General features: G+C 48.0%; 1 protein-coding gene across 1 annotated transcript; it reads right to left on the reverse strand.

Annotated features, from left to right (window-relative positions):
• Positions 1-450: 450 nt before the first annotated feature.
• LAT2 (linker for activation of T cells family member 2) lies at positions 451-13,303 on the reverse strand. The gene is made up of 12 exons (XM_054287502.1): positions 13,259-13,303; positions 9,396-9,528; positions 8,103-8,142; positions 6,228-6,271; positions 5,379-5,433; positions 4,700-4,743; positions 3,926-3,964; positions 3,246-3,276; positions 3,048-3,127; positions 2,595-2,660; positions 1,336-1,398; positions 451-539 (listed from the first exon to the last, which is right to left on the reverse strand). The coding sequence occupies exons 1-12, from the start codon at positions 13,301-13,303 to the stop codon at positions 451-453; spliced, it is 729 nt and encodes a 242-aa protein (XP_054143477.1).
• Positions 13,304-13,395: the final 92 nt, after the last annotated feature.

The raw sequence follows: 13,395 nt of genomic DNA on the forward strand, positions 1-13,395 counted from the left end.
GAGAAATTCTTTATCAGCAGCATCAGGCTGGTGCTGATGATGGGGCAGGATGTGTGACCACATAGCACAGCAGGCAGGGCTCAGGTGAGGGAATCCCTGCTTCAGAGCAGGGTTTGGGTGTCCCTGCCCACAGCATGTGGCAGCACTAACTCAAGGTTTACTCTGGAGCAGTTTGGAGATCCTGTGCCTTTTGTAGGAGGGCAGTGCTGGAGCTGGGGCATGGAATTGGACAATTTTGTCTCCATGGTCCCTGTTAGTCAGCCTGGCATCAGCCAGAGGTGAGGCACTGCACAGGGTGGGCTCCTCACTGCCCACATGGGCTGCTGTGCTGGTGCTGCCAGCAAGGGCAGAGCTCCAGCTGAACCCCCTTCGGCATAAACCAAATCCTCCCCCCCTAAATAAACACCATAGACCAAATCCTTCCACCCTACATTACCATTTACTCTGTTTCTACCTTGACTCTGGCAGCAGGGCAGGGCCTGACCCAGGAGCTGTGTTGATATAGTCTGGCTCTTCATCCAGGCTTTCTGTCACTGGGGCTGTGGGTGAGGATGAAGCATTTGTCAGTGAGTGCTGTAAAAACACACAATGTAAAAGCACACAGACCATGACACAGCATGAGTCCTGCCAGGATTTAGCCTTTGCTGCTGACATGTTTTTGTGCCTGGGCTAAGAAAACTCACACCAGTGTCAAGGTCTCCTTGAAAGAGACTTCAAAATGATCACAGCAAATTTGCAAAGACTCTGGGCAGCTCTTCAGAGCCAAAAATGAGAGTGTGCAAACAGGAATCACTTTGCTTAGACAACTTTCACACCAGAGCTCTTAAATATATTTCTATGTGTACAGTCCCCATTGTCCCCCAGGCCAGAACTACCCTCATGCCTCACAGGAAGCCACACACTAAATGAAACTTGTTAAAAGGTCAGCTTGAGAAACAGGGCCCCTGACCACAGCACGAGAGTCAAGGGCTGAGCCCTGGGTGTGTGCACAGAGTTCTGTGGCTCAGGGGATCCCACAGCTGTGCCTGTGCTGGGGCAACCTCAATGTAAGAGCATTTCAGACCTGAAGAGCAACATTTTTGTGTAGCATCCCCTGGTCAGGGTTTGGGCAGGTGCCTTTGGAGTATGACAGACACCCCATCCCAGCAGAGCAGCATTCAGCAACAGGAGTGTGTTAACAATTTGCACATTGCCTTGGATATTTATCATGGAAACTTGGGGAAAAAATTAACTCAAAGGTCATGGCTGCACTGCCCTTGCATGGGCTATACTGGCCTAGTGCTCCAGGCACTCTGCCCATAAGCCCCATCCCCACACAGCAAATAATAAACCTACCTTGCCCTTGCTGGAGCTTCCATGTGAGTATTGCCATGCTGTTCTCATAGTCCACAGCATTATCTGTGACAGGGAAGAGTTTGGAGAGGACAACACTGAGCAGCAAATGGACAAAAAAGGGACCTTTGTGAAACCCTCCTGGCACTGCCCCACTGCTCCCTGCACGTGGCTGAGCCTCCAGCCAGCTCAGATCTGCTGCTGCTGCCTCATCACTTCCCAGCCTGGCCATGTGCCTGGGTCTCTGCAGGCAGGGATGGGGATCAGACAGGTCCCTGCTGCTCCTGCCTCCTCTGATCACTGCACAAAGCCAGGCAGGAGCAGGGCAGCCTTCAGCAGTGCAGAAAGTGTGTTAATGCATAGAAGGAAACCAAACTGACTTCCTATTCTGACTGCAACACCCCAGGACTGATGCTGGAAGCTCTGAAGGGACGCTGTGGTCCAGTGTCACCCTCCACAAGCTTCCTGGCTGCAGCCTTCTTGTGCTGGATTTGGTGAGAAACCTGAGCTAGGGGCCAGAAATATAATCACCCTAGCTAAAACAACACCAAAAACCTAAAGATGCAGACCCCAAAGCTCCTGAATTGCTGCAGAAACCATCAAGTCAAAGGCACCAGGATGGAGGTATTGAAACACAGTAGGAATTTTTTAGAGTAAAAATCTATTTTGATTTAAGTGAAATGTACATATTTGAGTCTGTAGTTAGAAAACATAGCTATGTAGCTTAACTGCAAACTGCTTCAGTGAAAGACAGAGATAAGGGGGAAGAGACAGAAAATAATAAAGACAGAAAGACTGCTGTGAGAGCAGGTCAACTTGACTTAAGAATTCTTTCTGATAAAGAACTAGCAACAAATGTCACATGAAATTCGTAAAAATGAATATGTATAAACTTATTGTGAAATTGTATGCATATGTGTTTGAGAAAGAGATAAAAAAAGAGCTGAAGTTCCCAGAAGTACACATGTCTTTTAAGGAGATTAATCTCCTCATGCATCCAGCACTGTAATAAACATACCAGCTTTACAACTTGCACAAAGTTGGAGTTTTTAGTTATCTCTGCAAAACAGCATCACCATGTGCATTTTCCTGCAGAAAGGGGAAATGTTCCAGGCCTGCCCTGTGCCTGCAGCAGCCCCCGTGTGCCAGCTCCATGGCAGAGCTGCAGGAAGAGCTGAGCTGGGAGCATGCAAGTTTCCCTTGGCTGAGCAGTCACCATCCTCCTCTGCACTTGTCCTGACCTGTGAGAGCAGCACCCTTACCTGGATCACAGCCCTGAGACACTCCAACAGTGACATTTTCATAGGAATAGGAATCCTCATCTTTCTCTGATGGAGAGAAGAAAGAGGAGTCACAAAGGACCTATGGAATTCTAAGTGACCTGGGAAGATGCCTCAGCACCTGTGGGCTGTTTCCTACAATGAAATGGAGATTAGCTAAAAAATTGTCAGTCTTAGTGACAGCCTGTGATGACCAAGGGATGGAATTGGGTGCACAGGATCACAATCACCAATGGTTTGGGGCTGTCCTGTTTATAGGCAACAGATGGACTGATGGGGGCTTGGACATCCCTCAAATCCCACAGCCCTGCTCCACCCTTTCAATGAATGTGTCCCCTGGAGCCCCCCTTGCTTCAGGCATCCACAGAGCTCAGCAAGAGCAGTCTCAGCAGCTCCTGGAGCCCAGGGACAGCCAGGCTGGGTGAAGGAACCCACCTTGCTTGCCTGGAGCCCTCACACCGGGTGGATTGAAGAGCCTGCTGCAGTTGTAGTAGTGATCCAGAGCCATGGGCTCCCTGTGAGGAGAGCAGCTCTGTTATCCCTCCTGCCCAGCCCAGGCTGAGCTCTGGGAGCAAGCAGCAGGACAGGATGGCACCAGGATGGCACCGTGCTGGCAGAGCTCAGGGTACTTACACATAGGCAGTGTCTTCCTGCAGGCAGCTCTCTGCAAGAACGAGGGTTTGCTGTCAGCACCCCACCATGGCATCCACCTGAACAGCTGGGCACAGCTGGACAAACCCCCAGCACAGCTGGACAAACCCCCCAGCACAGCCACAGCCCCAAGCCTGCCCACAGCAGGGCAGGGAGCACAGGGAGGGAGCCCTGATCCAGCCCAGCTCCTGGAAAACCCCGGCTCTCCACCTCTCATGGGCACATCCTGCCAGCTGGCAGGACACGGGGAATATTCTCCCTGGCTCGGGAAAGCAGAGCACAGCCCCACACAGCAATAATCCTCTTAGGGCAAGCAGCAGCTCACTCTTCCCCAGGAGGCAGCGTCCGTCCCGCTCCGCCCTGCCCTTAATCAGATCAGATTAGATCAGGTCAGCGTGTGGCTCACAAAACAATCTCTAAATGGACCGAGCCAGAGCTCTGCCAGCTGCAGTGCTGCCTGCCTGTGTGCTCCCTGCTAGCCCCATCCCCTGCAAAACCAAATGTGCTCCCTGCCACCCTCTATCCCCTGCAAAACCAAATGTGCTCCCTGCCAGCCCCCATCCACTGCAAACCAAATGTGCTCCTGCCAGCCCCCGTTCCCTGGACCCCACATCCCCTCCAGCCTTCCTTCCCAGCCCCCCAGGCCTGGCTGCAGCATTTACCTGCCAGGAAATTCTGGTACCTGGGCTCATCCCTGCTGCCTGGGGACAAGAGAGGGGACATTACACATGAACTCAAGTGAGTGATGGCAGCAGATTGACAATGGAGGAAAGCACCAAATATTTCAGCAGCAGCAGCTCTACCCCTGCTCAGCTCTGAGGTCAGGGGACACGAATGCAAGGTTGGACACGCCAGGGTACAGGAGCTGGGACAGCTAGGGTGATGTTTTAAACAATCTGTGCCTGTGGCTGTAACCAGGGCTGGCCAGCCACAGCAGGATGAGCACTGGGCTGTAAACTCAGACCCAGGACAGACCCAAATTCAGATGGATGTGGAGCAAGTCCAGAGGAATGCACAAAGGTGCTCCAAGGGCTGAGCCCTCTGCTCTGGAGACAGCCTGGGTAAGCTGGGGTTGCTCAGCCTGGAAAAGGCTCTGGGGAGACCTTTAAAGGGGAGAGGGACTTTGGACAAGGGCTGGGAGTGGCAGCACAAGGGGGAATGGCTTCCCACTGACAGAGGGCAGGGTTAGGAGGGATTTTGGGAAGAAATTCTTCCCTGTGAGGGCAGTGAGGCCCTGGCATAGAATGCCCAGAGCAGCTGTGGCTGCCTCATCCCTGCAAGTGCCCAAGGCCAGGCTGGATGGGGCTTGGAGCACCCTGGTCTAATGGAAGGTGTCCCTGCCCATGGCAAGGAGTAGAATGAGATGATTTTAAGGTCCCTTCCTCCAACAGCTCTGTGGTTCATTGTATCTGTGCCTGTCCCAGGAAGCTGCTCACCGTATCCAGGGTGATGGGAAGCACTGAGCTCCTCGGTGGCTTTACTGAAAGAGAGAAAAGAGACCCAAAATGCCAGGTCAGAGCAAACCCGACCAGCAGTTGCACACCATCAGAAGGACCACCCATGAAACCTCCCCGTGAGGTTATCAATATACACATGGAGCAAAGGGAGATTAAAAATCTGGGGTAAAATCCCAAAATGGGAATAACTTTGCTTGAATATTGCAGCAGAGTTACAATGGAAGTGAAGTTACTGGGGGTTTTGTTGATAGGGGTTTTGTTGATTTATCACCCCAAACTGCTTGTAAGTGAATAATGGCCATTTCTTTTCCAGGATGTATCCATTATGTAGAGCCACAACTCACTCCCCTGGGTTTGATTTAATCAGTTGCCAGAAGAATGCAGCCAGACTGAACAAAACCCACAAAAAGTCTAAATATACTACATATTGACCATCAACAAGTGAAGAAACCCAATCCAGTTGAAGATGTCCCTGCTCCTCACCAGGGGGCTGGACTAGGTGACATTGAAAGGTCCCTTGCAACCCAAATTATTCTCTGATTCTAAATACAGCCCAAGCCACATCTGTAGCGCCCAGAGTGCAATCCCAAATGTTCATCTATGTTGGGTGAACTTCATCCAACCTCTAGAGCTAGATTTTATTTGGGTTTTTTCCTACCTTGCTGTTGATAAGTCTTCAGGTCCCTTACTTTTTTCCAGCCTTCGGGTTGCAACTGGCAAGAACAACAACAAAATGACTGTGTTAACTATTATGGCAGCAGCAGATGTGGCAAAGAGCACAGAACATCCACCAGAGAGGGATCCCTGGGACTGGCAAGTATTTTCCTCTTCCAGATTGTTCCTTGAATGTTCAAAAATGGTCAAAGCAATGAACAACCAGAGAAAAAGCTGATGTCTGTGCAGGGCACAGAGCCTGCAGACACTGCTGGAGGAAGCTCCAACCCCAGCTGCTGTCACCTGCTGTCCCAAATTCACTTGATTTGGGGCCATTCCCCTCCCTCCACACTGCAAGAGGCAGCCAAGGGTTTGGTCAGGCTGGGGTGAAAGATTTGCAGGGGAACTGAGGGGCCTGGAGCCAGCAGAGCCCTCGGGCAGGACAGAGCCATCTGCAGACGGACACATCCCACAGGGACCTGGCAGCTGCTCCTGGGGACACAAAACTCAGAATTTCAGCACTGAACCCACTGCAGGAAGCAGCGAGGGGGGTGATGGGTGAGTCACTCTGTCACCCACACCTTCACTCTGACAGGGTGCCCTGCATGGCTCCAAGAGGTGTCACTTTTCACCAACACCACTTTACTGGGTTATTCTCAATGCAAAGGGCACTTTTTAAACCAGAGCTCAGAACTCACACACCTAGAAGCATCTAAGGTGGCTTGGACAGTCCAGGCCTCATCATTTCCTGGCCTGGCCTCAAGGTCACCCTCTGAACATGAATTTCCCCCTGTTCTGTGAGGCAGGGCCCTCACCCCAGCAGGCAGGAGCCACCTGCAATGCTCATACTCACTGGTGTGGGATCGAATCACCTCAAACCTCTGCTGGCCCTCGAGCCTGGAAAAAACAGCAGCACAAGCTCAGCTGAATGTTGGGGTTTATGGCAAGGAAAACAGGTACAAGAGACCTGAGTGGTGAGCGGAGGGCAGAGAGCACCATGCTGGGCTCTGTGAGATGCCAAGATGCATTGCTCAGCATTTCATGCAGGGCCTGTGTGACCTGGGAGCATCTTCCTGGAGTCTTCTTTATCCTTTAAAGACAAGATGTGGTTTAGGACCACTGGGTAGAACAGCCAACATTAGCAAGGGAAGGATCCAGGGATGAGGAAAACATTACTTAGGATAATTCTTGTCACAGACATCTTTTCATGAAAATCCTTTCCTTAGGATTTTTCCTCCTGAGAAGCTGAGAGGCCTCAGGAACAAAATGTAAACATTGATTATCTGCTGCTGTGGAATGCAACAGGTGCATCTGTGATTGGCCCATGTTGGTTGTTTCTAATTAATGGCCAATCACAGCCCAGCTGGCTCGGACAGAGAGCCGAGCCACAAACCTTTGTTATCATTCTTTCCTTTCTTTTCTATTCTTAGCTAGCCTTCTGAGATGAAACCTTTTCTTCTATTCTTTTAGTATAGTTTTAATGCAATACATAAAATAAAATAATAAATCAAGCCTTCTGAAACATGGAGTCAAATCCTTGTCTCTTCCCTCATCTGAAAACCCTGTGAACACTGTCACAAATTCTCATTCTGATGCTTCAGCCACCAAAGGCCAGAAGAACCTTTTTACCCACAAAAAAATGGCTGTTCATGCATGAAATGGCTTCAGACCCCTCTGCTTCACCTCCACTGCTGCCCCTGCCCCTCCCATCATCCCTTAATATCAACATGAATAAAATAACATTATCAATGATAACCTATGCCCTGGAACCTCTTTACTTTTCAGTTAATATGAGAGCTGCTTTTCAGAGCATGAGAGAATTCAACACCTTTTCTACTGCAGGTGTTTCTACACAGGTATTTATTAATTCCAATTTTGGGATCCCTTTCCCCCTTTTTCCTTGGGGTTGCCCCATACCCAGCTGGGATTCATGGCCCAAGGCTGTCAAAAAACCCAAATATGGAGTCAAACCTCTCTGCTTGCAAACCACACTTCCCAAAACTGCACACAACGCCACAAACCTGAGCCCACACCACCTAATCCGGGCATAAATTTCAAGAAGTTGGGACAATTCAGCAAGAGTCCATGAGGGATGGAGCCTTCAGTGGCTGCTCCATCAGTCTGCAATGGATCACTCTGGAGCTTTTCCCCACAGAAACTAAACCCAACCCCTTGGAGGCCTTTGCAGAGCCACATTGCATCTCCTTTAACAAAGCTTACCACCCAAATTTTCTTTTTTTAACATCATTTACTGTGGTTTGTCTGTTGCTGAAGGAAACAAGGGCAGAGCATGTGTGTACACTGCATTTCCTTCATTTCTTGTGCTGCAGGTCAGTGGTTGCTCTGGTGCATGGTCCAACCCATCCCAGCCAAGGGCAGGGGCTTCTTTATGGAGTAAATAATCTTTCCATCTCATCTCAGGGCACAGCAGAACAGGATAAAAACTTGCCCTTCTCTCCCAGACCTTTTCCAACTAGTTAATGATTCAATGTCATCACAGTCAGAGCTTCACTTTCATTTTGGATTATCCTCTGTGAAGGCACTGCCCCTTCAGCAGCACCTTGGGCTGGGGCACACTGCCTTGCACCCCATCCTCCCATTATTTTATTTTATTTTATTTTATTTTATTTTATTTTATTTAAACCCAGATTTCAGCTTGGGCCTGGCTCTGGGGCTCACCCTGGGTGATTTGTTTGGGGGAGAAACACAACTGGGAAAGGAAACTTACCGGCTCCTCCGCTCGTTCAGCTGCGCCTCCTGTTTGGTACCTGGAACACAAGGAAACAAAAAGCTCTTAGAAAGGATGATTTGGGAGTTAGAGATCAGAAAGGCCAATAAAACACATTCACAAAGCTTCTTCAGCACATCAGGACAGTGGCGGCAGCGAGCAGCAGTTGCAGTAGGGCTTTGATGAAATTTTTTGAAACTGTGTTTGCTTTGTGGTTTTTGTCTCACACCCCACAGAGCAAAGCAGCCAGTCCTGCCCCAAACCCCAAACTGCAGCCTCCTCCTCATTAAAACCCACCCAAACTAAAGCCTCTCCCCCATTAAAACCCATTATTAATTCCACCCAATGCTCAGGGAGGGGCTCAAACCCCACTGGGTGCTCACCCTCTCTCTGTGTGAATTTATCCTCCAGACTCCCGTTCCTTGCCTGCCCTGCTGCTCCAGACCCTGCAGGATTTGTGTCACTGAGCTCATCCTCCCGGGTGGAGTCCCAAAGCCACCCACCAGGATAACAACACAGAGGGATCTCAGAGTTACATCTGCCCCAAGGAAGAGGGGCTGCACTTTTGGGGGTTCCTTCCCTCCTGGCTCTGTGGCAGAGCCTCTTCTGTGCTCAAGCTATGGGAGCATCCCTGTGGAAACACATGAGCTTACTGGGGAGAAGATAACAGCAATGCCCTGGAGAGATGCACCACAGGCTCCAAACACTCCTCACAATAATAATAATAAATACTTTCCCCCACAGGGCTCTGCAGCACTATGTTAATTTATCCTGCTTTTGTCCTCCCCATTGGCTCGTTGGCCTTCCCTACCCCTTTTCCCATATATGTTCACATTCTAGAATGTTCTCCCTTCCCTGTTTTCCCATTGGTTTGTGTAACCACGCCCATCCACCCTGGCATTCCCTATTGGTCCCTTCCCTGGATATATACCCTGGACTCTCCTGTGTCTGTCTTTGGTTCCTGGGCCCCTTCAATGGTAGACCTCAATAAACTCTTGTTGGAACTCCACACTTGGACCCTTCTGTGTCTCCACTGTTGAGTTGCTTTGTCTGTCTGTCTGTGTGTGTGTGTATCTGTCTGTGTGTTTGCTGGTGCTCTCATGGCTCACACCCATTGGCACAGGATGATCTCGGTGAAGGTTGCACCTGCCACTATGGACCACAACCCATCCCCAGAAGGGCAAAGCTGAGCAGAGCCAAACCCACACAGTTTGGGGACATTCCAAGAGGGAATTCCAGCCAGGGAATGGGCAGCACTTACCTGAGTGCTGGCACCTGATGGGCAGCACTTACCTGAGTGCTGGCACCTGATGCAGAGGCTGACGGCCACCCCGAGCAGCATCAGTGCCACGGCCGCCCACAGCTCCAGCTGCAGCATGGCCATGCCAAATCCAGCCTGAAACACATGGCCAAGGGACCCTGTCAGCTGTGGGGACACAGGGGGATGTGAGGCCAACCCTTGTGGCATTCATTCTCTGGAAAAATCCCTTTTCCCAGGGTTTTTCTCCTGGGAAGCTGAGAAGCCTCAGAGAAAAGGAAAACAACTCTTATCTCATTTGCTTCTCCTATGCTGTGCTCATGTGGAATGTGTTTGGAGATTGTTTACCCACAGGTGATTGTTCCATTGGATTCTGCTGTGAGTTGTTTTCACTCTTTGGCCAATCAGGGCCAAGGTGTGTCAGGACTCTGGAGAGAGTCAGGAGTTTTCATTATTATCTTTTCAGCATTGAGTGAGTATCCTTTCTGTATTCTTTAGTATAGTATGGTCTTCTTTAATATAATTTAGTATTATACAGTAATAATTTAGCCTTCTGAGAACATGGAGTCAGATTCATCATTCCTGCCTTTGTCATGGCATTCCCTGCAGATACAATAATCTCTCAGAGAGCTTTTAGCCTCAAAATCCAGGCGCTGTTTGCCCTCACACCCCCAGGGAGCTGCTGAGGATTAAGAAGGGACTTTGGGCTTATAGCAGAGGTGATGCCCTTTCCTGCACTGCTCTGAATTTCTCATTCCCAGTCCCCAAACCCACCCTGCTGCCATCAGACCTGTCAGCAGACGGGAATCTTTTAATATCCACAAGAGAGGGCAAGAGGGGGGCACTCAGCAATATTTAAACAGTCAAGACCTTTGCACAATGTGTTCTGGCTCTTTCCTGCAGCTCAGAGGGACTCCCAGTGTGAAATTCCCCACTCCTTTTTCTGCTTTTTTTTCTGCCCTGAGCTGGCTCAGCCACTGGTTCTCCCCTCCTTTCCATAACAGGCTTTTCCACAAACAGCAGTTCACATTTTTTAACAATCAGTACGATTTGGCTTCAACTTCTTCCTTTAAAATACAAAACATTCTACAAATACCACAGAAAGCAGCCTGCTGGCACTGAGATGGATCATTTTCCCATTCCTATTCCCCAGGGTCAGATTTTCTTTAGTTACAGATTATTTTAATTTATTTTTGGTTTGATCAACTTTCTGTTTTCCCTAGGGACGGAGACACTTCAATGTGCCAAAGGCCAGAACATCAGGAAGCTTTCCTGCTGCCTACCTTCAACCCCTCTTATTACAACTTTAGCCTGTATTAAATTGGTGAATGAAGGAAGAAAGATATATTATAGCAATTGATTCTAAATTTAATTGCCGAGACCTCCAGAGGTGCACGACCAGAACCCAAAAGAGCCTCGTCAAAACCATGTGGTTTTTCCCATAATTTTTCCTTTGCTCAGCATCCCCCATGGAAATCCTGAGCTGTGGTTCATCTCTAAAGCATCCCCAAGAGGCAGCTGAGGGAAGCTGGTCCTGTGCTGGTGACTAAAATACAAAGGGCTGCATTGCTGCTGCTTTATGGGTTTCCTGGCTTTTTTTCTTTTATTTTTTTGTCTTTTTTTTCTTCTTTTTTTTTTTTTTTCTTCAAAGTGAAAGCAAGGCAGAGCTGGCCCAGTTTGCCCTGTTCATGGCAAGTCCTGCTCCCTTCCAGAGCCAGTTTTATTTTGGTCACGGGCAGTGAGGCAGCAAAACCTGTCTGCTCCTGAGGCCAGGGACACAAAAAGTGGATTTTGAGGTGGGATGAACAGGACATGGTGTGTCCCACCCCATCACAGCTTTATACCCCAAGAAAGCCCCCAAATCACATACACATCAGCCTGGAGATCATTTGTGCTCCCCAAACACCACAACCCATGGAAAATCCTTCCTTTTGGTAGGAGCCCTGAGCTGACAGAAGGAGGTGATGAACAGATTTATGACAAGCACAAGGCTGGAAGCACTTACTCACGGCCAGCAGGATATAAATAAAATATTGGGAAGGCTGAATGTGCTTCCCTGTGCTCTGCCCTGGGGAGCTGCAGAGCAGAACAAACAGCCCTGAGCCGTGGAGTGTCTGCACAGAGGGATGTGTGGAGCTCATGGATGGCCAGCCCTGCTTCCAAGGTGCTAAATTGGCACAATTTCACTGCACTCTTAAAAAAAGTATTGGGAACCTGTTTTCTCCCATGTAGGAACCCACAAAATCAGAGGGTTTTGGGAAAGCTGCATAAGGCAGGCCCCAGAGACAGCAGAACTGTGATTAGAGCTGAGCAGCAGCCATGAGATTGATCAGCAGAAAAAATATTTAAACTGTAAAAAAGCAAGAACAAATAGAATAATGGTCTGTGTACTAACACTTGTCTTGAATAACTCTCTAAGCTACAAAAAAATGTATCTAGCAAGATATTAAGGAAGTTAAAGCTTAATAATAGAGCTCTATGTGTTGTGTTTTGTATTCAAAATAAGCAAGCATTGTTTTAACCAAAGGTACCTGTGCTTATAGTAATTAGATAAAACTACTCTCAATATGCTTTTGCTTTGTGTAATTAGCCAAAAAACTTATAAAATAAATTGTGACATTAAATCCTTAATCTGCTGCCTAAAATGTGAGCTACTAACATCTTCCTGTTGTCACAACCATGTAATAAAACTAATGCTAAAAAGCAAAACAGCTCAAAACACATTCCACATGGATGTAAGCTGGATATGCACAGGATAGAAATAAAATTCCTAATGGATGGAAAGTCTGGAGGAACTTCCCAAAAGCAGCAGAAGAGGCACAAAACTCACTAAAAAAAAACCTGCCAGAGCACTTAAAGTGAACTTTAACTTTTTGCTGAGAAACCAGGAGTGTGAGGAATGTGTAGATGTGGCCTCAGTAATGCCTGGTTTTCCATGAGATGATTTCTGATGAATACATGACATTTTAGCCCTTTGCAGATGTCAAGCCCACCCCTGAGTTCACTGCAAGATAAAGAATAAATTATGTATTTATATTATGTATTTAATGTATTTATATTATGTATTCTATCTATCAATCAAAAAATGCCCAAAAGGCAAATATAAGCCAGTCAATCTCTCTCCCTTGCAGGAAGTTTTGTGGTGTGCACCAGTTTGCAGTAAATTAATTCTAATTCAGGCTGGTAGGATGAGTCACTGCTATGAAATATGAAGTGCAGAGTGTATTTAAAGACTCACCATATGAAATTCAGCACACTGACTTGTTGAACAGATGCAATATTCAGCCTGAGCCAATGTCTCTAATGTGTCTAAGAAAAGCAACTCCACTTTCTGTTTGCCTGTGTGGCACAGATTGCCACAGAAAGTCCCATCAGTTCAGGAATTAAAGTCTCAGACAAGGAATCTCTGCTGGGGCTGGAATGATTTCAGTGACCAGCACTGAGCTCCTTTCCAGAGCTCTGCACATCTCATTTCCTACAGATTTGTGCCACTCAGGCTTCTTAGGAAAGCTGCTGCCATGCAGTTAAAATCTGGGGTTTTACAGCTATTCAGATCAGGCTTTCATGGCAATAGATGCATTTCAGTAAAACTTATGATAAAAGGGGAAATTTAGAATTGATAGACCAACTTTCACGTAGATTATAACTTTGGAAAATGCTTTTTGAAAGCCTTGGGTGGAAAATACAGTGCAAAACCCCAATCACAGCAGGCATGGCAGCACAAGAAGGCAACTCACAGACATATTTTGTATTTGTAACTGTTCCAGCAGCACTGAAGCCTCCCAGCATCATTCACTTCCACTGGGAGCCCAGGGGGTGCCATGTTAGCAATACAGGAACCCCTGAGTAACTAAGGAGTCCAGGACCACGAAAATGAGCCAATCTCACACAAGGTTACCCCAAAATTATCCTCTTCTGCTAAATTATCTGCCTCATGGCCCATCTTACACTGAACACCGTTCACACAAGAGAAAACTGACGCAAAACCAAATCCCTCTCTATCTAGAATTAGCTATTCCAAGCACTTACATGCAG

Source organism: Melozone crissalis, unplaced genomic scaffold (genome assembly GCF_028551555.1).
Source record: "Melozone crissalis strain CALT ecotype California unplaced genomic scaffold, PUWL_Pcris_2 ptg000057l_1, whole genome shotgun sequence".
In the NCBI taxonomy this organism is placed as follows: Eukaryota; Metazoa; Chordata; class Aves; order Passeriformes; family Passerellidae; genus Melozone; species Melozone crissalis.